Source organism: Bombyx mandarina, chromosome 06 (genome assembly GCF_030267445.1).
Source record: "Bombyx mandarina strain Sakado chromosome 06, ASM3026744v2".
In the NCBI taxonomy this organism is placed as follows: domain Eukaryota; kingdom Metazoa; phylum Arthropoda; class Insecta; order Lepidoptera; family Bombycidae; genus Bombyx; species Bombyx mandarina.
Genome location: NC_143213.1, coordinates 10470948 through 10498760, shown reverse-complemented (window position 1 = coordinate 10498760; position 27813 = coordinate 10470948). Strand labels below are relative to the sequence as shown.

The 27813-nt window shown below is 35.8% G+C and overlaps 2 protein-coding genes and 1 long non-coding RNA gene across 3 annotated transcripts in view; 2 read left to right on the top strand and 1 right to left on the bottom strand.

The window, feature by feature from the left end:
* Positions 1-27813, bottom strand: part of Sol1 (CUB domain-containing protein Sol1) — a 320961-nt gene that overhangs the window by 145519 nt on the left and 147629 nt on the right. Inside the window, exon 4 of the mRNA XM_028179067.2 lies at positions 21254-21434. Within this exon, the coding sequence (XP_028034868.2) occupies positions 21254-21434 (181 nt within the window). The remainder of the gene's footprint in view (positions 1-21253; positions 21435-27813) is intronic.
* On the top strand, positions 718-20576 carry LOC114246515 (myosin regulatory light chain, smooth muscle). The gene is made up of 6 exons (XM_089728118.1): positions 718-744; positions 900-1006; positions 4748-4886; positions 9621-9740; positions 13264-13400; positions 20318-20576. The coding sequence occupies exons 1-6, from the start codon at positions 718-720 to the stop codon at positions 20487-20489; spliced, it is 702 nt and encodes a 233-aa protein (XP_089584244.1). The 3' UTR covers positions 20490-20576.
* The window catches only part of LOC149502829 (uncharacterized), a 510125-nt gene continuing 503814 nt past the window's right edge, over positions 21503-27813 (top strand). Inside the window, exon 1 of the long non-coding RNA XR_016323221.1 lies at positions 21503-21539. This is a non-coding gene — a long non-coding RNA (uncharacterized LOC149502829). The remainder of the gene's footprint in view (positions 21540-27813) is intronic.

Sequence of the window (27813 nt, the reverse complement as noted above, 5' to 3'; positions counted from 1 at the left end):
GTTTAAAAATTCATTGTACTAAGAGATCTGAATAAAAGGCTATATTATTATTATTATCATGTATTAAACACTGCCACGCCTGGGAAGACGGTTATTATTATTATTATTATAATATTCAATTATTATTGTCTAATTATAATTGCATAAGTTGATAAAAATGTTATGTAATAGCTTTACCGCGGCAGTCCCCGAGTGCCACACATGTTTCATAATAACAAATACAGGAAACAACTATCACGATTAGTTAATGCTATGCAAAATTAAAAGCCCTATCCCACAAATGTCAGAACTGCTAAATAATAATAAACGAAATACCAACCGTTAAACAAATATGAAGCGAAATCCTTGCTCCCGAAATTCATACTGAGACAAATTTCCTGAACCGTCTTACTGTATTCAAAACATAAGCCGCAACACTCAGGAGCAGCCGCTTTTCATAGTCAAGCGACTGGAAATGTGTAAACGCGGCACCGACAATCCACTGACCTGGAAATCTTAGAACGGTTTCGGCCCAAAGATTAATTACTTAAACTAAATGTCGACTAATCTCGCGATCTCCGAGCATCCGTCCGAAATAAATAATTATTCTTGACGGAAAACGTAAGTTGACATTACGAATGTGCAGTTTTAATCCATGCACTACGGTGGTCAGTCGCAATACGAACTACCGGAGATAAAGCGCGTCACCTTTCAAATATTTCAATATTCACGTTCAAAATGGACAATGACGTATCAACAAAAAAGGTAACAAATAAGAATGTAAATTAAAATAAGACATGACTAAAAGGTCTTAGTTACCAGGTCATAAAATCCCTTAAAAAAATCAACAAAAAGGTATAATCAGAGTTTTTTTTGTATGGTATTTATTGCGATATCTGAAAACCTCAATTTGTTTTCAGGCGAAGGCTAAAGGAGAACGTCGTCGCAGCCGCCCCGAAACGGATCCCGCTCGGGACGAAATAAAGAAATTCAAAGAAAATCTACTCCAATCAGTGTCTACCTCGGAGTGAGTTATGAACACTCTTATTCTATTACTCGATAGTCACAACATCACAACGTAGCTGCCGGTACCCCTATGTATGTATGTAAGATATGATGTTGAAGTCGATAAAGGCAAACATTAAGACTGGGTCGTGACACTTGTTTGAAGGGTGAAACTGTCATTAAATGTACTAGTCAATTCGTTACTTAGACTTCATTTTTCAAGGTGAGCAATGGCATTGATGTATTTGATGTACATGGACAACGGTAACCTCTTAGCTTAAGCTGGGGGAGATTTCGTTCACTGGTCTTACGAATTAAAAAACAGATGGTTATTCACATTTTTCACATTCAAGTAATAATTGAATTTTTAACATAACTGTTTTAGATAAATAACGTCACACTTAAAGCAAGTACACAATATTCAGCTATGAAAATCTGTAAAATTTTAAGTTTTCTTATTCTCACTCGTTTTACTCTTGACATAGTGGTCGTGATCGTTATATAGCATTGGAAGATTTGATTCTTGCATAAGATGTCACACCATCTATCTATCCCTAAATCCTAAATCGTCAATTAAATCGCCTAGGAATTGTAATTTCATTACAGAATTTGTAATTATTCAATTAAAACCTACCCAAGGGTCTGCACGATATCGAATTTTCTGCTTGTAATTACATAAAAAGGATAGACAAGAGATGATAACGCATGATAGTAATACATATCTAAGGATGGTGACGATGCTGAATCTGTAATATCTACACTCCGATAATCGTTTACCATCAGACCTATAATAACTCTACCACATGTTTAATATGGTTAAACTAATTTATCGCCCCTTTTAGTGTATAATATCCAATACTGGTGGTAGGACCTCTTGTGAGTCCGCACGGGTAGGTACCATCACCCTGCCTATTTCTGCCGTGAACCATGCGTTTCGGTTTGAAGGGTGGGGTGACCGTTGTAACTATACTGAGACCTTAGAACTTATATCTCAAGATGGGTGGTGCATTTACGTTCTATATATCTGTGGGCTCCAGTAACCACTTAACATCAGGTGGGCTGTAAGCTCGTCCACCGTAAGCAATAAAAAAAAAAAATCGGTTGTCTGTAAAGTCGGCTTACTGACGATAGTTGAACGTGACAACATCATCAGAAAATACTGATGGAATGGTTTCATTTTTCAAAAGAAAATTTAATTTTATTTGTTTGATAGATATTTTGTATGGACAATTGACACCACATTAACTTTTTACTGAACTTCATGCTTGATGAAAACAATTTATGTATTATTGTATAGCAGCTGTCCACGCGGATCGTTCACCCATCGCTTACTCAAGTCGGAGAGAGACAGATGTCGAACGCTGCCGAGCGCGGAGGCCGATTGTGCCTCTTTATCGCTCGTCGCGCGCTCTCGCTTGCACTTCAAGCCTTAAATGGAACGCCTCAATGAGTCATGTTTTTTCGTGCGTGCAGCCGACTCCATTGAATTATAAGACGTTGTCACGTCAAAAATATTAATGTATCCAACACAATCATCAACGTTCAAATCGAATAGCCAAAAGCTAGATTTGTTTTAACGAGAATAAGTTTGTCCAAATCCCGCATGTACAATATCTTAAAATCTTAACCCAAGACTACAATCCTTTACCGAATCTGGGCCACGTGGTACAGTAGTCAGAGGCCCAACCACTAAATCAACAATCCGATTAAAATAGTACTTCCAAATAAATAATGAGCGTCTAGTAAAGAGGCATATAAAATTATATTTCTGTACTAACATAATGGCACCCTGTAAATGGTTATGCGTTCAGGAACCCACTAATGACGACTCGGGGATTTTTTATTAGAAACTGTTCGTGTAGCTATGATTATCGTCCATATGCTAATTCCATTATTTTGTTCGTAATTTTAATTTCCGACAGGGGCTGTTCCGACATCATAAAAGTTTTTATTGGGAAACTAGCTGACCCGGCAGACTTCGTAGTGCCTCAATCGATTTATAAAAGACCTAGTTTTGTATAAAATAAACTTAAAACAAACAAAAGGAATCCATACGACAGGGGACACATCGAAGGAAAAACAATTTCATTTAATTCCGAGAATTTTCATATTTATCTACCTTTTAAACCTTCTCTGGACTTCCAAAAATAATTCATGACCAAAATTAACCAAATCGGTCAAGCCGTTCTGGAGTTTTAGCGAAACTAACGAACAGCAATTCATTTTTATATATATATAGATATAGATAGATAAATAATTGAAAAGGCGTTATAAAAAATCATTACTGTAGTAAACTGAAGCCACGTTTTTATGACAGTTTTATTTATCGGGAAGCTGCCGAATCAAGTGTCGTTTGAAAATTTTTTACGTAAACTTAGTTTGGCATGATCAAAAGACAATATCGGAGGCGGGAAGTAAATTTCATTTTCTTCTATCAGTAACGCTGGCTGTGAAATTTTAAATCGATTCTTTTATTTATAGGACGATGGAGAACAAATTTGTAAAAGATCAAAAGTCGCTTAGCCGGTCCGTAACAATTTAATTTCAGGTCGTAGAAATTTTATTATTATTATTTTTCAATTTTCGACGCTTTCACCTTAGTACAGTTTTCCTGGTCATAAATGATAAAGGTGTTTTGTTAATTGTTAAAATTTGAAAACGGCACTAACTGGCCTCTAATAATTTTCTTTTAATTCCGATCTCTTCTTTACCTTCACACCGCCTATTACTAAAGCAGATTTCATTGCATTAAAAGTTTTCTAGACATCATCACTTCTTATCCTGCGCTGGAATGAAGCCACGGTGTTGTTGCACTGTAAAAAGTTCTCATTGACATGAAATTCGGTTAAAAAGGCACTACTGTCCCATTCCCATCACCCTGTCGTATTATTAATATCCTTAGTACATCTTTGTAGCTCCCTTCTTTCGTTACTTCTCCTTCGAATTCCAATCTTTATTTCTCGTGCTTTATTAAAAACTCATCCTGATCTGAACGATAAGGCACCCTAAGTAGCTATACGACCACATTGGTCTTCAAACACCGTAAGCACGTACTAATAAATAAAAGTTTATACTAATTTTACAATCTTCTTGAAAGATCGTTACGATGAAAGAATAAAATTGTGTTATTCAAATAAAATACTGGTGGTAGGACCTCTTGTGAGTCTCCGCGGGTGGGTACCACCGCCCTGCCTATTTCTGCCGTGAAGCAGTATTGCGTTTCGGTTTGAAGGGTGGGGCAGCCGTTGTAACTATACTTGAGACCTTAGAACTTATATATCAAGGTGGGTGGTGCATTTACGTTGTGGATGTCTATGGGCTCCAGTAACCACTTAACACCAGGTGGGCTGTGAAGTCGTCCACCCATATAAGCAATAAAAAAATATTTAAAAAAAAGCTGCAAAAAATTTAAAATTGTGTATGCACTATTGCCAGGGCGTATTGTAAACACAAACGGGTGTTTACCACCACTCTGCCTATTTCTGTAACGAAACATTCATGCGTTACACTTTGATGGTGGTTTAGTTGTAAAATTGTCAATACAAGTACAATTGTCGTCCTTATTTCACAACATACGTCATTCCCGTTCTATTTACCTTCGGCATGATATTGCTACTGGATAAATATACACGCGAAACGACTTAACAAATACACTTGTTAAATAATATTTCGTACAGTATTAAATTTAGTATGAACATTAAACATTAAATAGAAAGCAATGGAGATTTAGCAATTTACTGAATACTAAAAATTTTATTTGCAGTTCCATATTATCGGATAGCGGTCTGGATTTGCCGGTGCAGGCCAGATCTCGATCGGCTTCCAGAGCTCGTGAAGCACTATCCATACCTTCCAACGTCTTAGCCGAGATAGACGAGAATAAACTCTTTGAACTAAAAGAGGTTTGAGAATTCATTTTATTTGAGGGAACATAGAATTTTAGAGGCTTTAAATTTATAACGTTGAGGGTTATTTCGATAGTTTTATAAGAATGTTTGGATAAAAAAGATTTGAATTTTATTAGAAAGTTATAGAAAGATTGGAAAGTGGATTTAAATTTTGGATTTAAATTATTTCAATATTATTTTTGGTCTCTGGTTAAATTAAATACATTTATGTATCATAGTTCCTGCAATATTTTTCTATTTGTTGTCTATAGGGCATATTGTGAGTCCGAAACGGTAGGTACGACAATCCTTATTTCTCCCCTAAACAACCATAAAACTATCTTGATATTTCATTATGATACTGGCATAAGGCATTTTAAATTAAGTTGAAAATTAACGGCCTCTATTTTTCAATGTCACTCTGTGTGTGTGTTTTAGTTCTCTGTGCCTGCGAGTATGTGGAATCATAAAAAAAGAACTGTCTTTTTCCTTACATACGGAATAAAAAGAGATATGTTTAGTCAACTGTTGAATTTACGACAGTTCGTTTTTTGTACTTTCACAGTAACGATCTCGTCTAATACGTCGAAAACCAGTAATTCATTTATATTTCGTTGTAATCTGAATTTTAAATTACAAATTAATAATAATCTTATAAGAAATTTGATACTATAGTATCAAATTTTATTTCGTTCAATTGGACTGAACCAATAAGTTTCAGTACTTCTTTTCTATTTATAATTTGAATATGAACTCGATCATAATGACAAGGCAGGCAGCGGCTTTGCTTATCCCTTCGTATTGCTGAAGTTCATAACCACTCATCATCAGGTGGATCGTATGCTCTCCCGTCTACAAAGGAAACAAAAAAATCATTAAAAATAAAAATGTTAAGAACACGCTAAATCATTGACTTATTTTTCCTATCAGTCGTTTTGTCTTTTTAATTTTGTTATATTTACATATTGGAATTATTGTTGTTTTGTAAGATTATTTTTTTCATAGGCATTTTTGTTGTTCAATTTATTTATTTATTTATTTATTTAATATATTTTGTACACACAGCTGTTAGAAAAGAAACGTCAATAAGGATACAGAGTACAAGGGCACTACTTATTTCATGCTGAAATCTCTTCCAGTAGGCCCGCAAAAGGAAAGAAGAATTAAGAACACAAACCTAGTGCATACAGTGAACATTACATATAATAATATATACCTATGTAAGCTTGAGGGTAGATATTATCTTGTTGAACACCGAGTAAAACGATGTCACTTTTTTGATTCCTGATTTAATCAACAATATGTTATCTTAACAATTCACTTTAACACTTGTCCAACTTTAACCAGTAGTACAACAGTCACTGAATCACACAACGTAACAACGATATAGTAAGTGCACCAGGCAAACGCAGTCCAACGAATGTTCATTTCAAGGCACGTTCCTCCTTTTTATACTAGCCGGCGCAGCTGGCTTATGAGTCACTTCTGTTGCAGCTGTTGTTTACGAGTGGAACGACACGGCCGGCGCACCTGGCTTGTGTGAGTCACTCCTATTGCACGTGCTATATAACATAAATATCGTTAACGCCGTCACGGCCATACTGACGTGCGCTCGTCCTCGTGCGCGCATTCTTATGGTATGTCTGTGAAACGGATGCAACTTAAAACGTGGTCTATGATATTAACAATCTAGTACGGTTCGGTTCGCATAATTCTTCAGAAAATCCTACACTGGCTATAAATAACCTTCAGACTGCTTACATACCTGGGACAGTTCATTTAAAACTCTTCAGGTATGTAAGTATGTCCCTTTTAACTTAGACCGGAATTGTTATCCCTTCAGTTTTTCGAACTGGACCGGATAATGCTAGACCGAATCGCAATCCCTGTAGCTAATTGTTGTGGCTAATCTGGATGAAAATCCCTATAGCCAAGCCATTGGACCGGACAGACCCTTCAATGACTTCACACTTTCTTTTTTTTTTTTTTTTTTCTTTTTTTTTTTTTTGCTAGTCCGGATTAACATCTCTCTAGCCACATACAATTTTCTCTTTTTTTTTTTTTTTTTTAATCTGCATGTACGGTAGCGTTTGTTAAAACATTTCTTAAACCAGAACATTTATACGGAATTTCTTCAGAAATAGTGCGAGACCGACCATCGTTTTCTACATTTCCAACACCTGCACCTGAGGTGCCTGAGCTTACAGACATTGTATCACTACCTACAGACTATGTTTGCTGTATCGCTATTTGCGGACAAAAATGTCGCTTCTATTGTCAGTGATAGAGTCGTCATCATTAAGATCAGTTTCATGAACAAGATTAATTAACCCATCTGTGTACGCCGTCACGTCATCGTCACTATAATTTTCAGAAATTTCTAGTAGGCCTGACGGGCCTCGAGGTATTTCACGTAAGTTTTCATGGGGAAATTTGTACACTCTATTAGAACTATTTACATGTCTCAATTTATACCTATCGTTTTCCAAAACTGCAGTAATGTTGAAGGGACCTTTACATTTTCGGTCAACTTACGAAAACAAAATCCCCAGCGGAAAAGAGTTTGACTTTAGCTTTGCCTCGACTAAACCAAGCTTCTGTTTGTGCCCTATTTTTTTTATGTTTTCGCCGGTCTTCGACCGTGCTAAATCAAGATCTAATCTAGAGGGATTATCACTCTGTTGAAACTTTAAGATATTTCAAGTGAACTACCCTGAACGGCAAACGTCTATTCTATTGGAGTAAACCCTGTTACTCGACAACGTGCACTATTAAGGGCGAGTTGAATATCCCCTAAGTGCTCTTGCCATCATGATTGGTCTAAGTTACTTTCAGATCAAAGAGTGACTTGTTCATGAAACCGCTTACCATTGAATAAATTACTATGACTTTGTTTTATAAGACTACATTCTGACCCTGAATGGAACATAAAGGGGAAGCCAAAACCACTTATCTGTAACACACTGAAGCTCTGGAACACACGTTGACGTCTCTGGTTGCACCTGCCACAGCACCTGGAGCAGTGTCGTTTTTCTTCTTGTAGCGCATGGAACACCCAGAAGCTACATGACTCGCATCACCGCACACGTAACAGCTGACTTGCAGGCGAGAGCCGGGCGCCCACGGATGAGGAGGTTGTTCAGGTTTTGCTCACAGTCTCCTACGAGGCGGCGCGCCCTAGCGCAAGTGCAGCCGGAGCGCGGGGGCTCCAATATCGGCAGTCCGTGCTGGAGGCGTGGTCTCGTCGTTTGGCGGACCCGTCGGCCAGCCTCCGTACCGTCGAGGCGATCTGCCCGGTTCTCGCGGACTGGGTGGGCCGCGACCGCGGAAGTCTCACCTCCGGCTACCTGTGCAGACTCACAAGACATTTTACCACCATGCAAACTTCTTACCGCAACAAATCTTACCAGCCACCACGCAAACTACAATTTTACGGGTTCCACCTCTCTTACACGATGTTACTCCCACACTGAGGAAGCCAACCGCGAAAACATGTCAAGCACGCACAAGCACGCACTTCACCGGAAAAACCTGCATCCGCCAGCGGAACCCGAACACCGCCGCATCGCCAGACACGAACGCACCGGACGTCTTATCTTACAGGTCACGACGACTTCAGATGTGTCAATTTTTCTTCCCCACGGAAACTTGCTTGCTTTCTTGTTTGCTTGCTTGCTGGAGCCCGAAGTCATCGAACGTGTAGTGTTATTGGTATTGAATCGAGTAGATTCTAAAATTTCAGCGACAATTCACAGTCTCATGTCCTGGTTTACTGTACTAGTGCCATGTAACTCTAGCAGTAGTCATTGGCTTAAAAACGATTCGTGTCGGAACTACCCACTCGTCATGACAGATCCATTATTGCGATCGAAGTTTCACTTGAGATTTGCACTTGCCTTAATTTCTTGCAATAGGTTACGTGTTGTATTTCCGTTAGTAAATGCCATGTGATGAAGTCGACAGTCAAACTGGGCAACATGAGCCAGAACGTAAGATGTGACGATTTCTTCGTGGCTCAGATCTTCCATCGAGGTAACAGAGACGTTATTACACGACTTACGTATGCTGCATTCACGCTCTTGTGGCGTACCACTACTAGTATTCTGATCTGCATCATGTTTTTTTTGCTGTACTTCGAACATGTTCAAACACGTCACGCCAGTGAGAGTAGAGTCCTGATCTCACTTCTGATGTAAGCTTGAGGGTAGATATTATCTTGTTGAACACCAAGTAAAACGATGTCACTTTTTTGATTCCTGATTTAATCAACAATATGTTATCTTAACAATTCACTTTAACACTTGTCCAACTTTAACCAGTAGTACAACAGTCACTGAATCACACAACGTAACAACGATATAGTAAGTGCACCAGGCAAACGCAGTCCAACGAATGTTCATTTCAAGGCACGTTCCTCCTTTTTATACTAGCCGGCGCAGCTGGCTTATGAGTCACTTCTGTTGCAGCTGTTGTTTACGAGTGGAACGACACGGCCGGCGCACCTGGCTTGTGTGAGTCACTCCTATTGCACGTGCTATATAACATAAATATCGTTAACGCCGTCACCTACATATTACAAGATACAAAACAATATATATACATACAAATACACACACACACACACACATACATATATATAACATACACACATATACTTACTTTATATTATAATACATTATACAATTTAATTTATTTTTTATTTAAAAAAATTGGAATTATTGTTGTTTTGTAAGATAATTTTTTTCATAGGCATTTTTGCTGTTCGATTTAAATGGAGACGGGTGTATTGATTACAACGACCTACGCGGAACCCTGGTTAGTCTTGGAGACAAGATAGATGACCAGGCTATTCGCAACATGTTAGCTGAGGTGAGAGTTTTTGTTTTAATTTCGCTTAAGAAAATATATTGGACTAGAGCGTATCTTATAGCACTTATACAATTTTATTTTGTGACTTCAAATTAAATTATTCAAAGACAAAAAATTACCGCGAAATGACGTGCCAATGTGCTAAAGTTTGTGTGTGTGTGTTTTTTTATATGTATTTGGAACTAAGGCTCTTATCTAAAAAATAGATTGCAAATCCATATTGTTTATTTTAAATATCATTAAATTTACATAAAAAAAACTTAATAGGAAATTTCAATAGCATGAAAAAATTCAATTACACAATTTTTCTTTAGTTTTAAATATGTTTTTCTATAATAAGAGCAATTTAAATGGAAAAAAATCGGAAAAAATATTTAAAAAAAAAATGATTTAAATGAAATGGCAAAAATCACATCTGGTGATCCTTTAGAATAATAATTAACTTAATATGACTAATGAATATATATAAAAACAGCTGATACAATTTGAACACAACATTACCAAGCTCTCGTTTAAATAAATATTTCATGCACACGAAACCCCTAGACCAGAATCTGCACAAACACTGCGATGCTAATATACACATCTTGCACATAAATTCTCAATGCATACTCAATTAGCCAGCTGGCATCGATATGTATTGACTATCGTATGTGAAAACGGTTCGAATTAGTTGTGGACCCGCTTTAGTTTCATAGTTGAACTTCGTGCTCTATTTTATAGTTGGTGCTAATTTAATTTTTAATCACAGCCCCTAGATGTGAACGAATATAATACCGACAATGACGTTATAAATATATAAAAAATGTGTGGTGTCGTGGGACACCGGAACGAAGTTCCTTATTATAAAAATATTAATTTTAAGTTCTATTCGAGGTATAAAGAAAATAAAACTGGAGATTTCGCAACAACCCACGGTCATTCGGTAACGTGCGAACTTATTGTGGTACACTTCATTCACGGTTGTTTGCATAAGAGTTAGTGTATTGCGCAAACGAACGCTCCGAGATCGTGATCAATGAATGATAAAACATATGTTATTTTTTGTACGTTATTACATAGTTAAGTCGTACACTGTGTGCATTACTAATAAAAATCTTACGTTACGGACGTTTTTTTCCGGTTAGGGTACCCCTCCGCATCGTCCCATAAGAAACTTCGTTCCAATACTATCGCAATCGTCAATTATAGTGATATTCTTTTTTGCATCCAAAATATGATTACGTTTTTTTCTTGCTTACAACATCAACAACAAAGCATTCGTTCTAAGGTCTCGGTTTTTACAGTACAACAGCTCACTTCAAACACAAACGCATTACTGATTCACGGCAGAAATAGAGTGGTGGTGCCTACCCGTGCTTACTCACAAGATACCCCATCAGCAATTAAATTTCTGGCCATCATATACCCGAAAGTAAAACATTACCTTTTGAATGACCAAAAACCGAAATTTTATTACGAATATACCGAACAAGCAAAACTTATTTCCATTACATCGAAAAACAATAAGTACCTACTACAACTTGCAGTGATACTTGCAAGTCAACTGAGGGGAACTTTTCATTTAATTCCACATAAGCGAAGAACTTTGGAATAGAGCTGATCCGTGATCCTTTGACGCTGCCAGGGATCGCTCTTATTAAGGACCTAATAGTCGAATGTAGAGTGTTCGGAAGAGCTTATGGATATTAAAACTGCTTGGAACGTGCTCTACTGTGAAAAAGTACATTCACTCATTATTTTTAGTACACAAAGTGCCAAAGAAAACTGGTACTTTATGTACTAAAAATATATCGGTTGTAAGAACTACGATGAATTAAGCCTCTTTTTGTTATTTATGCAAATGTTCCAAGCATTAACAGGTTTGGTAAAAAATACGGTAAAACCCATTCCAAATCTCGTGTACATAAAACGGCATGTACAATACCCCGATTTGCATGTCGATACATCTTAAAAACCTACTGTATAATCCTTATTCGAATTAGGAATCAAAGAATGAAAATAAGATAAATTCCCATACAGATCAACCCTTTCCGGTGAAAAATAATTGCCGAGCCGTTACGCTCTGTTTGGCAAAATATTTAAATTCCATATTAAAATTAGCTGTTACACATCAGATAACACAATCCAATTTATTTTAACGAGGGTTCACTGAGAACTGAGCCCTGTTAACATTTATGTAGTTAACCTTTCTCGCGGTAACAAAATCAAAAGTTGGCGCTAATTTACGACTTCTGAGCGCGTTTTTTTTTTATTCAATATTTCATGTAGCTTGGAACTCGGCGCTGTAGCGGGGTCGCAAATTAATTTTTTAACTGAGCTAAGCTTTATGTCCTTTATAAATTTAGATTGGCTCCTTGCATGTATGTATTAAATCAGGTAAATATTTTTGGCAACAGCTTTTGAGGAGTTCTAAAATTTAACTTTATAACACATCTGTTTATATTTAAAATCATATTTTTGGACAAAGATTAGTTTGCTTTCAGAGTCATTAAATTTTATTGATAAGAGTGACCAACGAAGTGATTTTTTAGTATTCATCATAAATGGACGAAAACTTAATTCAAAGCGCAATACTCTTATGATATGCACAAATAATTATGAGCGTCCACTGCAATTAAACAAAGGAAAACTCCTTCTTTTTTTAGGACCAAGTGAATCGAATTTCTAGATACGACCTACTACAAGAATATAAGTGTATTCAACTAATATTCTTGCAGTAGGTAAAACCGATTTCCCTACGTAAAACCGATGGCCGGCGTGTCGATGCATACCATGGCATGCGTTTATTATAGTATATATAAATATACATAATAATATGTATAGGCTATAAGTAGTAGTGTGTATGGTGTCGCGACGCGTCGTCATGCGCAAGCGACTGTTTCTTAATATTAAATTTACTTTTCATTATGCCACATGAGCTTTCTGCCGTAAGCTATCCTTTCATCCATCCATACCTGTACAAAATAATATAAATGTTTAGCATCTGCTAGCCTTCCCGCGATGGCTTCATTTTTTGTTCTACATATTTTGAAATATGTTTTGAATAAAGGAAGCAACCCCTTGTTTGTATCTAATTGGATCGAATTAACCTATAAGGATATAATTGTTTTTTTTTTTGTTCTCGCATCTACATATTAGTATGTAACATTTAATCTTTCTATATATAAAAATGAATTGCTGTTCGTTAGTCACGCTAAAATTCGAGAACGACTGAACCGATTTGGCTAATGTTGGTCTTGAATTATTTGTGGAAGTCCAGAGAAGGTTTAAAAGATAGATAAATATTAAATTGCTCGGAATTAAATAAAAATAACAATTTTGTTTTTGCTTTGATGTGTCCTCCATCGGACCAATTTCTTTTAGTTTGTTTTAAGTTTATTTTATACAAAAGTTTAGGTCTTTTATTTATCGATTGAGGCACTACGAAGTTTGCCGGGTCAGCTAGTCGCATAACGTATCTCTAATTTATCGTCTAAGAGTTTTATATAAATAATATCTTAATATCCTTTCCGATGTGCAGGCACCAAGCCCCTTGGACTTCGATGGTTTTGTTAATCTACTTGGATACAAAACTTTAGAACTCGATTCCGAAGAGACGCTTGTAGCTGCTTTGTCACGGTGGGATCCAAATAATACAGGACTCATTTCAGAAGAAAGGTAAAATTCTATCAGAACGTCTTTTATGATATTTTTACATATAGCATCGTTAGTTTTTCTTTACAGGCAACTTACTTATTACACGGTATTTTACAACACGGTACCACTGTAAGACAATTTTTTTTTTCAAAAACCCTCTCATAACACGGTTCTTCTACAACACGGTAACGAGATTTATGTTAAAAATATATTTAAAAAATTACTTTATGCATTATAAACACACAATATATGGGAATAACCAAAATTTTACTGCTTATTTTATATGTATAATCGGCAAAATAATACATAAAGGCATAGTTGAGATGTTTCATTCAAAAAAATTACTCTCTCGGCTTCTAGCCTTATATGAGACGGTTTTGCACAACACGGAACTTTGTAGACACGTATCTGCAGTGTTATGGGAGGGCTACCTGTATTTACTCTAAGTAACGACGTCGTTCATTAGCGCTTGTACCAGCTAAGTCTGCTAGTGCTAATATGATCTAAAAAGTAATCGTAGCAGACAGTTGAAGTCATCGTGGCCTAAAGGTTAAGACGTTCGGTGTATTCGTACCTTGCGATGCACCAGTGTTCGAATCCCGCAGGCAGGTACTAATTTTGATAATGAAATACGTACTTAACAAATGTTCACAGATGTCTTCCACGGTGAAGGAATAACATAGTGTAACAAAAATGAAACTCGTAAAATTATAATTTGCGTAGTTACTGGTGGTAGGACGTGTTGTGAGACCGCATGAGCAGGTACCACCATCCTGCCTATTTCTGCCGTGAAGCAGCAATGCGTTTCAATTTGAATGGTGAGGTCGTGGCCGTTGTACTGTAAAAACTGAGACCTTAGAACTCATATCTCAAAGTAGGTGGCGGCATTTACCTTGTAAATGTCTATGGGCTCCGGTAACCACTTAATACCAGTTGGGCCGTGAGCTCGTCCAACTACCTGAGCAATAAAAAAAAGAAAAAAATATCATAATATCCATTTCACCACCTTGAGGTAAGAGGTACATACTCATATATGGCACAACTATTCTCTGTAAACTCAAGCCGTAATTTATGACTGCTTCGTAATTTATGTAGGAAACATAGTAGTATCTTCCTGAAAGGCCACAAATTACACAATATTAGAAGCCGCTTTTGAGTATTGATGGTTGCATTTTGATATCTGGGCATCTTCCATTCTTTAAATATCATTTACACCAGGCCATCCATTCTCAAATATAGATATATAGTTCATAAGTACCCCACAAACAATATAAACACAAACACATCTCTTTACACTTATGGACTGACCCAAAATCTTGTGTTTACATTATAAGCATTGCGTACTGTTTATCTTATCTCGATTGTGAGAAGCCTCGCCTTGGGGCTGTTGTCCTTTTCGGAAATCACAACGGTCTATTCCGTTTTGAATAATACGAAACTACATGTTGAAATTTTTATAGGCTTATATTTATCAGCAAATATCTGACCCGACAGACTTCGTAGAGCCTTTATCGATAAATAAAAGACCTAAACTTTTGTATAAAATAAACATAAAACAAACAAAACGAATCCGTCCGACGGGGGATTTTTTTTTAATCCGAGAATTTTCATATTTATCTACCTGTTAAACCTTCTCTGGACTTGCACAAATAAATCAAGACCAAAATTAGCCAAATCGGTCCAGCCGTTCTCGAGTTTTAGAGAGACTAACGAACAGTAATTCATTTTTATATATATAGAAGATAAGATAGAAACAACATTTTTGGCCTGATATAATTTCCTCCAAAGTTCCACTCAGCTTGGCATGGAGGACTGCTCCCGTTTCTGAGCTAGTGCCAAGTATTTTCGTTTGACTCTACTCAGAAGATGGTTCTTCGGATTATCGATAATACTAGTCTCACGGATCGTTTGAATCCTTTAGTTAGGGCAACAGAGCGACTTTCGTTCTGTTTGTACGTGTATATTGTTTCTATGTTTTGATTCGTGTATACCATAATTAGTGCTTTATGGAATTTGGTTGAGATGATCTCATCATCTTCTTTTACCAATGGGGAAGAATCCAAACAAATCAATCAAAGAAATTAAACTCATCGCTCCTTATTCCATCTCCGTATTTTCAGAGTACTATAATATGATCTTCTTAGAATGATTTTTGAAAAAAGTCGTTAACGGTAGGTAGTGGCTCAACTGTGTTCTGGCATACAGTTAAATAGGATAAATAGGGTAGAAATAGAAATTAATAAAACTGCACAAATTTCAAAGTGCTCGCAGTCCCTTCTCAGTATTGATGTTCCGAACATTATGAATATAATGAAATTTCATAATAATTTAACGTGTAGATTTTATGTGCTGGTTTCAATAGTACGAACAAAAAACAGAACATCTTTGTAGCCTAGGTATTATACATCGTTGTTAATTAGCTAACAGCGGAAATAAGGAAACTTGTTTAATATCCGTAAAGGATTAGGGAAGTTCAACACACATCGTCGAGTTTTAATCGTATGAGCAGATTAATAATGCCTTCTTTGATGTTTTTTATTGACTTAGATAGGCAGTAGAGTTTTAGAACTCCATCCGTCAAGCGCTCACACATCAGTCACAGAGAACTTAAGGACGCATTTTTAGTATCTTACTTTTTAAACTAGAACAAATGACTAATCACATCAATATTACTAGCCAGAAACCAGTGAAGGTTCATAATATTCCCTATAAATTTATTATTTTTGGAAATAAACGCAGATTTTTCGACGCAATTTTTAAAGTCAGAAACTTGGGTCTTGTAATATGTTATGGGTCAATCGCTTATATTTTACGTTTATTGCCTTAAGGCCGAGCATACAGCCTATTTGTTGATGAGCGATCACCATATTGATTCTTGATTTCTAGAGACTTTAAAATCTCGTTTAACGAAGGACATTTCATAGCGCTCACAAAGCTCCGGGAAAAAAAAGGACATAATAGTGCCTGTGGAAATGAGCTGCGGATGAGCGAAGTGCTTTCAGAGAGTATGGATTGGATGGTCTACGATCCGGTGGTCAGTAGTCGTGTTCGTATAATAAAAATGACGGAACTTTCCCTAACAATGAAACCGAAAACTTAATTGTTTTTAAATATTGCAATCTAATATTGTGACATTGTCTCTCATAAAAAAAACTTTTTTTTTATTGCTTAGATGGGTGGACTAGCTCACAGCCCACCTGGTGTTAAGTGGTTACTGAAGCCCATAGATATCAACAGCGTAAATGCGCCACCCACCTTGAGATATAAGTTCTAAGGTCTCAATATAGTTACAAATCAAATCAAATCAACGGCTGCCCCGCCCTTCAAACCGAAACGTATTACTGCTTCACGGCAGAAATAGGCAGGGCGGTGGTAGCTACCCGTGCGGACTCACAAGAGGTCCTACCACCAGTGAATTACCTTATTTACCTTTTTACCTTATTTACCTATTTACTTTCTTGATTGACAGCTAGACCCAAGTTATTTCTAGCTTACTGTATCTTCATCAAAAAAGGTTGTTATTTTGTTTACCTACTACCCTAACCTACGTACGGTCAAAGGTCCGCCCTTATTTTTTGTTGAGAGGTATCGAAGTTTCACTGTCAGTGTGCGGATTAATTTTTTATCTTAGGGTAGTGCCGATTTACTAATAAATATTCAAAATTATCGATACCGGAGTCAAAAATAACTTTACTGTTAGGTAAGGGATATTCTTCGGATTTCACTAATATAATTAAAGCTTATACATTCATTTTCCCATTTGTTATTTACTTTTTTTCCTACCTAAGAACAGGTAGGAAAATAATATAAGATTCATCGAGCTAGTAGGTGAGCTCACGGGGCTCAAACCGGCAATGTTACTAACGCTAGCCTTAGCAAGAGCAGTGCTTCGCAGAATCTACCACCGGATCGGAAACGCGATGCACTGAGAAGATCCGGCGAGAAGCTCAGTGGGCTGTGTGTGTCTATGGTTTAACTTACTCGTCGAGCTCTTCGTCTCAAGCGACGGGCTCGGCGAGGACGGTTACCGGTCTTTAGGCCCAAAAAGCATCGTTAATTGATTGGGAAAATCCGTAATGACGTGTTTAGGGCGACGTCGACTGTTTACCACTCGGTCCACCGGACCGAGTATGTAATGTTACTTACGATATGTAATTAGCGACGTTTTTATGTGGTTGCTGAGTCGATTCGTATAAATTGCACACAGCACACTCTAACAACTTATTTTTGTCTGGCTTTGATTTACCAGTTCCTAGCATGTGTTGATTTTTAAAGGTTTCACCCTGATTCGATCTAAATTCAATGTGCTCTGTTCAATGGCGAAAAATAAACGACCTTTTTTGTTGTGCTTTTAAAACAATACATATGAGGCAAGTACGTAGAGGTTCACGCTGGATTTCGGGTCAATGCCCCACTAAAAAGAACGACTGCTTGTCAAATTAAAAATAATAGTATGTTCAAACAAAGAACATATTAAACTTTGTTGGCATGCCTATTATTTCTCAATAATACGAAACAAAACTATTTCGTTGTTGTATTAAAAAAAATCCAATTTCAAGATATTTGAAATTTTTCGATTTTTTCAATGACTTCAATTACTGGAAGATGTTTTTTTTTTCATTCAGTCAATGCTCTTCTTTTGTTACATTTTATTAAACGTATTAAAAGATGGGAAAAATCGAAAGGAAAAATCGAAATCCATAATTAATTAGAGGAAAACTAATTTCAAAGAGCTGCTGTGAGTAGGATTTAATAATTATAATATGTCGCTTCCTAATTACTAAACGGCGAGACTCGAGAAACTTATCTAATCTGTACGAGACTAAGGGATGCTTACAGAGTTAGCCGGTTTGTACGTTGCCCATATTAATACTAGTACAATTTTAAGGGTATATTTACCTTTATTATCTTGAGCGCAGCTGATAAGAATTCATACTTTGAATAATATGAACCGGTCGGAACAAACGGAACAGGAGGTTTTATGATCATAATTTGTCTTTAATTTATTTTGGTTATGGTGTCTTAAAATAGCACAACCATATGTCTGTCCGAAGACGTCGTTAAAGGCGACTATGTGATTCAACGGAGTGCGGTAGCAGTAAGTTTTTTTGTTAAATGATATTGCTTCTAATTAGATTAGCTTTGGAACACCTTTTTTATTTAACACGTATTTCGACTATAAAATTATTACAATTAGATGCAAAAAATGATTTATCAATGGTCAAGGTCCGAGAATTTGGATTTATTTCATTTTCAGTCTGTTGTTTTTGGGGCACAATTAAATTATGAAACTGTTTATGGATTATGAAAAATCATAGCAATTGTAACCAACGATTGAAAAATTAATGTTTGTTTGTTTTAATTGGACATAGTACGTAAAAATGGTTTAAGGTAATTTGGGCTTTTCAAAAAAAGGAAGCACAAGCTTTACATATACAATTTAAATATGATTTTGTGTATTGTATACATTACAAATATACCATTAAACACAAAATAGAATCCGAAGCGTGTAATTTAAAAGTCAGACATTTGACAATTCCATACAAATTATCCTGCGTCTCTTTCAAATGCAAATAATATTCAACTCTCGAAAGAAGGCTATTTGTGAACTTTCTGAAGTCATAATTCTTCGACGCGATGAATAAATGTCTAGCCTACATCATCTTTTCAGTGCTCCAGAATCATTAATCACGTCTTTCACGCTAATTGCGAAGTCTCACTTGAAACCATCTCTAGTTGTTTTGTCATTCGGATCTTTTCTTGTCATTCTTATTTGTGTATTTTTTTGTTCTGTGTATAATTTTCGATAACTTTGTGTTTTAGGCTTTTAATATTGAAAACACTTGTCCGTAGTACGTTTTCAGGACCTATTTCTGCCATGCACCACACGACTTTATAACAAATTTCTACAATACTTATATAGCTTTATAAGATATTTCCTCTCATTTTTCTCATTTAAACTTTTTATTTTATTGCTTACATAGGTCAACGAGTATACATGGGTTAAGCGGTTACCGGAGTCCATAGACATGCACAACGTAAATACCACCACCAACTTTGAAACATGAGTACTAAGTCTCAGTTTTTACAGCACAACGGCTGCTTTTCCCTTCAAACCGAAACGCATTACTGCTTTACGGCAGAAATACGCACGATGATGGTACTCGTGAGGGCTCAAGGATACCTTACCACCAGTAAAACTAGAGTTAAAGGGAGCTGAGAGTAGTAGGACTTTTATTTTATTGCCCTTGTAGGCAGACGAGCATATCGCCCACCTGATGGTGAGTAGTTACTGTCGCCCATGGACTTCAGCAATGCCTGGGGCAGAGCCAAGCCGCTGCCTACCGCATGGCATGACTGTGTCCTTGAAATTGCTAATATCCATTGATGTGCCTTATGCTCTTCTGCCTTCATAACGAAACCAAATATCGTGTCCTATTACATATTCTACATAAACAATCAAGCCCCAACAGCAAAAAACAACTGAAATTTAATTACACCATCAAGTCCGTTTTATTGCTTTTTTATAGGTGGACGAATTCACGGTCCACTTGCTTTTACATTGTTACCGATGCCCACAAATACGAACCCCGTCACTTATTTTGTAATATAGGGTCAACATGGTGTCTCATTGTACGCTTTTTTTTTATTGCTTAGATGTGTGGACGAGCTCACAGCCCACCTGGTGTTAAGTGGTTACTGGAGCCCATAGACATCTATAACGTAAATGCGCCACACACCTTGAGATATAAGTTCTAAGGTCTCAGTATTGTCACAACGGCTACCCCACCCTTCAAACCGAAACGCATTGCTGCTTCACGGCAGAAATAGGCGGGGCGGTGGTACCCACCCGCGCGGACTCACAAGAGGTCCTACCACCAGTAAAAACATAGGGTCAACATGCCCTGTCATTATACACTTTAGTTATTTTTTTTCAGAATTCGACACGATCTCATGACCTGGGGCGATCGCTTCACCGCAAAAGAAGCAGACTACGCTTTAGACGAAGCACCGATAGTCCAAAAAGAAGACGGCACCATGATAGACTATGTAGGGTTTTGTAGTCAATTGAGTGGCCTTCGCAAACCAAATAAACCCAGAGATCAATAAATTAATACCGAATAATTTTGCTTATCAAATCAATAAGATTGTTTGTTTAATTTAAAAAATAAAATGAAATATTAATATTGGAAAGAGATTACTTACTTATTTTATACAAGTAAACACGATTTTATTAATATATAATTACAGTTTGAATACCGTTGGCAATACAAGTTAAAATATACAAAAACATAATGAAATAATTATCATATTGAAAAGATTATTGATAGATATTGAAGAATAGATCAGTGAAATGATAAGAATAAAAATAATAAATAACAGTATAACTTTTCTATTGTATTTATAACATTGGCAGATGGAATTTCGCCCAAAGGCAATCCTGGGATACGTCGTTACCAGCATTCAAACATTAATATTCTTTCAAAACCTCGCTTAAAAAATAAATATAACATCCTATTTATATTGAACTTGGTAAAGCTTAATTAGCGTTGTAAACAAAATATTGGATGCTTTTAACGTCAAAATTTAATAAATAACATACGATACTCGTATATTGAAATACATAATTATATATATATACTTTTTTTTGTTTTTTATACAAATAACAAATTAAAATGGATAAGACTTTTGTAACTCTGAAACTCTTTACACATTCAGAACTCTTTAATTATCAATTTTGTTCAAAACAATTTTTGCTATTGTAGAAGTTACAATGATAAATATTTACTTGTTATTGTTAGCAACAGTTATCCGAAGTCTCATAATAATACATACAGCTTTAGGAATTTTATTTTGGTTGTTTATGTACTTACTCGATAGGGTCCTTGTAGATATCGAAGTCCGTGAAAATGATTTCTACGATTTCGTGTGAGGCAGCGATGAATGTGTAGAGTACGCAGGAGAGGTGCGGCGGATACGGACGCGGGTAGTCCGGGCTGCTGAATGTTCCACGCTCTTTGCCGTATGTTGAAGTGAAGCGGATGCACTCACAACCTGATGATAGAAAGATACCCATTAGGAAACTATTCTGCTCAGTTTCTTTAAAATTCTAAGTACTTTATACTGTTAGTAGGACCTCTTGTGAATCCGTGCAGGTAGGTACCACCGCCCTACCTATTTCTGCCGTGAAGCAGTAATGCGTTTCGGTCTGACGGGTAGGGCAGCCGTTGTAACTATACTGAGATCTTTAGAACTTATATCTCAAGGTGGGTGGCGCATTTACGTTGTAGATGTCTATGGGCTTAAGTAACCACTTAACACCAAGTGGGAGCTCGTCCATCCATCTAAGCAATAAAAAAAAACTTTAAAAGGATTGAAAATTTTCAATGGAATTAAATCCTCTTCCTAAGATATTGACGAAATCATTTCCAATGCTGATCATCATACGTATTTCACTATGCAGAAGATATTAAATTTGAAGAACGATAAGCACTAATATTTTAGAAATAATGAAGCACAACTTGAGACGCATTTTTATATAAATTCTTCCTTTTGGTGAAAAATAAAACAAGAATCTCATTAACATCAACACAAGCAGATAGATCCAAATCTTAATTACCTACATCAGGTACTTATAGTACAGGTCTGTCCTTGAGACGCAAGCAAAATAACACCACCCGAGTTACCTCTTACCCGCAAATTGTTCACGCTGATTGGATTAGTAATTCAGAAAGGTAGGTACTAAATTATTCGCCCACACATCGATTACCGGGACCGTAACGGTAATTATGTAAGGGAGTAACTCAACACCGACCTGTAATTAGCTGAGTTTCCGAAAATCTGCACCTCATTGAGAAACGTTGAGGACAATGTTTGTTTTGTTTTTATTTGTCTTCAATTGAGAATTCAGTTTAAAATCCCATTTTTTTAAAAACTAGGCCTAGTTCATAAGGGATACAGGAGTTAAAATGAGTAGCTGATAACTTTACTTCAAAATGCAATATTACTAGTAATAACGATAACAAATCTACTGCTTAGAGAGCATAAAATCATAAATTTAATTCTTATTTAATTGAATTAATTATTGACTACCCTAATTTTTCATTGCCTCTAAAGTCAAGAAAGTATGTGATCCACCAGACAGTGAATGGTTACCGATGCGCATGAAAATGAATAATGGTAGAAGCATAGCCCAACCTAGACTTCCTCTTATTATCAAGATTATTTTCAACATTTAATACTTATCAAAACGAATGAATTGTTTCTTTATATTTTTAAAATTGATATGTATTTTCTATTTAAAATTTTCAAAAACAATACAAAGGCTTAATCAGTTCATTCAGGGTTCATTAAGTTCTTTATTTGTCATACTTTTCTTTCTCCAACCAAATTATTAAGCTATACCTAGTACGTTAGTAAATAGCTAATGTTACTTTTTCTCGCTACAATTTTCTTATAACCAGGATCACTGTCTTTCGTGACTGCCCTAAGAATTGTCTTCATTATTCGCAATTATCAATTTGTCTTTTTGTTAAAGATTTCTTTGTTCTACTGAACTAGATTAGTTTGATAGTTTTTTTTTACTAAGATATACTTTATACTATTACTCAATACTATTAATTTATATTTACTAGAACTTTATTAAGATTTTTTAAATTTAAGATTTAAGAATCGTCGGAATTGTTATGAAATGATTTTAAATTTTAAGTCAAACCAGAAGTCTGGATTGATCTTTATTGATCTCGTATGGAGATTCAGTTATAGATTAAACACATTCTCGTAATTGATAGCTTGATCCCCATTAAACAGAATCCTCCCCCATTATACAAAATCCTCGGGGTCTCAGATTCAATTGAAGCTTTAGATCTTATCAGATCCAATTTTCATTACCGCGGTTAGGTCCTGTTAGTGAATTACGTACCCCCAAATAGTTTGAGTCAACTATTCCAATTTAATTTTAATGTTTCTCCTCATGATTACGGAGTGCTTTGGATTGATAGGTTATTAAAGTGATTGTCCTCGTGCTACGCTTGGAATTTATCGTTCACATATTTTTTTCATTTAAATTATTCGGTGAATTGACCTGATCGCGACCTTCACAAAGCCTTGATGTTTATTTTAACGGCCGTCTGGTGTAGTGGTAAGTGACATGGTCACTACACAAAGGGGTCGCGGGTTCGAATCCCGCCAAGAGAAGATATTTGTATGATAAATATAAATGTCTTTTCCAGGGTTATGGATGTATGTTAAATATATGTATGTGTATAATAAAAATCTTACATTTATTTACGTTATCTGGTACTCGTAACACAAGTTCTTTACGAACTTATCACGGGACCAGTTAACGTGGCGTGATTGTTAGTAAAATGTTTATTATTTACATTATTATTGACTTTTGAAACGAAAACCAATGTAATTTCGGTGTCAATAACGTGATAAGACTTTTGGAAAGATTGAAGGTTAATTTCCATCGCTCCATTCCAGTGAAAGCTATATTAGCTTACGAAAGATTCGGTATTAGACTATTTCAATTTACTATCAATACATAAGCATCGCTACTATGAATCGTGAAATATGTATTGAACACGTGATCGTACTAAAGAAGTTTTTTATGGTGCTAACAAATTAATTATTAGAACAATACGAAACAATTAAGCGAAAGCAAATAATTCAAGAAGATGGAAACATGAAGTTGCGGCAATAAATTGTGTTCACGAAGCAATATCGTTTGACGAAGTTAGTAATTAGTGTAATCACCGAGTGATTGTAGTTCCGAATAGAACTCGTTCAAAGGAAAAACTTAGGAAACTCGTAAGCATTGGGTTAGAGTTCCCTACACACCCGCACTATGCTTGGTATATACGAGAAATATATATTTTTCTTCTAATTTCAAAGCAAAGTGTTGGGTACAAGTTGGTCATTTTGGGTGGATGTAGCATATCGTACACGTATGGCTTGATACTTATATTTACCTAAATAAATAACGCTTCGACCCCTTAGCTTGAGGACGAAGAGCATTGTAGTATGACAAATGGCTTCAATATTTAAATATACAAAGACTGCTATTAGATATTTAAAAAATATAAGAAATATGAAATAATTATGAAATAATATAAGATATCTATAAAATATAATATAAGATTAAAACCAAATAAGAAAATCGTTAAAAAAAAGCACTTAAAGTTTATATTTAGTGAAGTGGCAGTAGGCACAGAAAGGACAGCAAGTTAATACATGTTTCAGTACAGTTTCATAAGTATTTCTTGTTTTAGATTTATTCTGTTTTGATTGAACCAACGTAGAACGTACATGATCCTTTTGAACAAAATGGTCTCATTTCCATTACGACGGTTTCTTTGATGCTACATCTCATAATCCACAATAAGTGGCTAACTGGTTACCCGAGCCAATCAATTACATTAATGGATAGAAAAATAGTCATAAGACTAAATGTATGTAAAATGAAAGAGTGATCGCCTCGCCCTCAGTGGAGTTTGGTTTCTAGGAATCTCTGTGAAAGATACTAGGGTACATTGTTCAGCGGGAAAATTAATTCAACTGTTTTTTTTTTCTTTTTTTCTTCTAAATCGGTATATTGAACAAGCGCTCCTACCCGTGTCAACGCTGTTAAAGTTGTAATACGTGAATAGCGTCAAAGATGATCAATAACTATTTTAAAATGTTACAATTGTATTTGTTCGTTCTAATCTGACAAAAGTATTTATCGAATTGAATTTGAAGAAATTGTGCTTACAAGAATAGACATAAAAAAAAACATTTCTGAAATCGCCACATCAGTGGACAGAGATTCGCCAAACGTTCAGGTTTTTAACAACTCTTAGGCATTGCAAGCGTTTATGATAGTAGACCGGCCTAGCAAAAATTAACTAGTTTTGAACTTAATTATGAATTAATGTATAGAATCAACCAAACAAATAAAAAGAGAAATGGAATTGAATAAAGCCGTTAAATTGCAACTTAATCGTATTAATGACGTGTGGATGGATATGAAAAGCACAGATATACAAACATTCTAGTACATATTGTTTTTAATTATTGCCTTAGTAGACAGGCCAGCATACTTGGTGTAGAACGGTCACTCATAGACAACCAAGAACATAGCAAAGCTGCTGTCTAGCTCCGATGCCTTTAAAATAAAACCTTTACAGCAATGTGTAAGACAGACAATAAAGAAAATAATTCAAAATTATTATTGTTTTTGTTTGCCGATAAATCGTTTAAAATTATTATTGTTTTTGGAGAGGCAATCATCGCAACTCGTCCATCGGTCTTTGCTAAGGTGGATAGGCGGACTCAAAGGCTCAGTCCGTGTTAAAAGATGATTAGCTAACATCAGCCCGAACGCCTCCAGAGGAGGCATAACATAAAGACAGCTACTTTGTATCTACCATCGGATCTGTATAGCCACCCACGAAGAACACCCACAACAAACTCAGCGGACTGACGATTCAACAATGAGATTACCCAAACATATTCAAAGCGAACATATTAACTCATCGGTATCACTGAACATTAGATGAGAAATAATTTAAATTAGAATCCGATAGATTGTGGTAATCGTCTGTCGTAGTGAGCTTGAGAACGGAAATTGGAAACGTTGGCCCGGGGACAGACCGGCTCCCGGATGAAGCCCAAACTGCGAACATAAGCTGTGCAGCTTTAATAATTCAATGTTAACGTTAGATGAATATTGACGCAGATTATATCGATTTATTAATAGCCAGGTAAAGACGATATTCAGATTTTCGTCTTTTTAGAGATGTTACTGTATCGATAATTTTAGATATTAGTCAAAATTTATAGCCATTCTAGTGGCCTACGGCCGAATATCTTTGAATTTGGTTTTGTCATAATAAGATAGCTTAACAGCTCGAGGTTCCAGTTAAAGAACATCTACGGATTTCACAGTTACATTGGACGGTGTAGATTTGATAATTAAATATCACCAGCTTGATCAATGATTGACTGACGGCAACCGTATTCATAGTAACAATCGTAACATATTCATAGCTGTCACGTTACTAGTTTATCGATAAGATTCAAAATTATGGTTTAAAGCACACGCAATTAAAAAATTCTGGACAATATAAAAGCTGGATACGTAAGAAACAATAAAAAAATAATATCATAGCAGCTGACCGAACCCAAAATTAATATTACGAAATCTTTTATCCAATTAGAAATTTATACACCGTTCCTAGATTTACAACGAAACGATGTTTGAATATACAAATGAACCCAATTAGCAGATGATTGGGGAACGGTGAGACCCCTTGGGGAAATAATAAAGACGCCCAAGGGGCTGAATTGTCCATTATTTATCCAAATGTCTCGTTAAAATTAGTACAATTAGTTACCTGCTTTAATTAAGACCTTCAGCCCTTCTTTCTAGTGCGGAATTGTCGTCTTATATTTTTATGTCTTGTTATAAAAAAATACACTTACTTACGATTAATATCTTTTTAACTTAATCTCCTTGTATGATTTTAAATATTTTTTGCACATCTTTATAGATAGTCCTAATTTTTTAATTCCTACTTCGACACTACGTCAAAAAATAATCGTTCCGAAAATGACTCAGAATTTTCCCATTTAATTTAATTTTAACGGTAGGCAGCGGCTTGGCTCTGCCCCTGGCATTGCTGAAGTCCATGGGCGACGGTAACCACTCACCATCAGGTGGGCCGTATGCTCGTCTGCCTACAAGGGCAATAAAAAAATAAAAAAAAATTAAATACCATTAACATGATATCAAACATGATCATAGTAAAGCGATAAAAATTGTAACTATAAATTACCTTCGGAAAGCACTCACCTAAATTAAATTGACACAACCCTACATCGATTCTAAAACGAATACTACCTAACTTCTTTTAAGATTTGAATGGAATATGCGACATTTGAACAAACAAATAGCAACGAATGACACCTTAGTCATTAACCACGAAAACTGTAAATTTTTCGAAAAGTCACTAATAATACCATGCCAATTTAAAAGTAAGATTCAACCGTAAAAGTAGAAAAAACCGAAGAAAATACAATACCGATACTAATTAAGATAGTTCTATAACGACCAATACATAATGATCACACAGCACACGCATATCGAATTGACACGAAATCTGAATACGAAATGAGTTGTAACGAAATCGAACACATCATATTCCCGACAAACCCTCTGTTAAGCGAGAAACAATAGTATATCAGACATTCCCTCACTGATTGAAGGATTCAAGTGTAAACATCAACCCAACATGCACAAAGCTAATCTAATGTGCTTCGAGCTGAGAGAGTTCGATTTATAAATATCACGAGGAATTTCAAGCAGAGATCGGTTCACGGTTTTGAAAATAATAATAAAAGAGTGGTGTCGTGGGACACCGGATAGGAGCGAAGTTCCTGACTATAAAAT

Bases quoted from the DNA above. Each gene is read 5' to 3' on its own strand.
- LOC114246515 (XM_089728118.1), top strand. From the start codon at position 718: ATGGACAATGACGTATCAACAAAAAAG. The intron at 4,887-9,620 runs GTTTGAGAATTC...TTTTTTTCATAG, and splicing joins AACTCTTTGAACTAAAAGAG to GCATTTTTGCTGTTCGATTT. The intron at 13,401-20,317 runs GTAAAATTCTAT...ATTTTTTTTCAG, and splicing joins GGACTCATTTCAGAAGAAAG to AATTCGACACGATCTCATGA.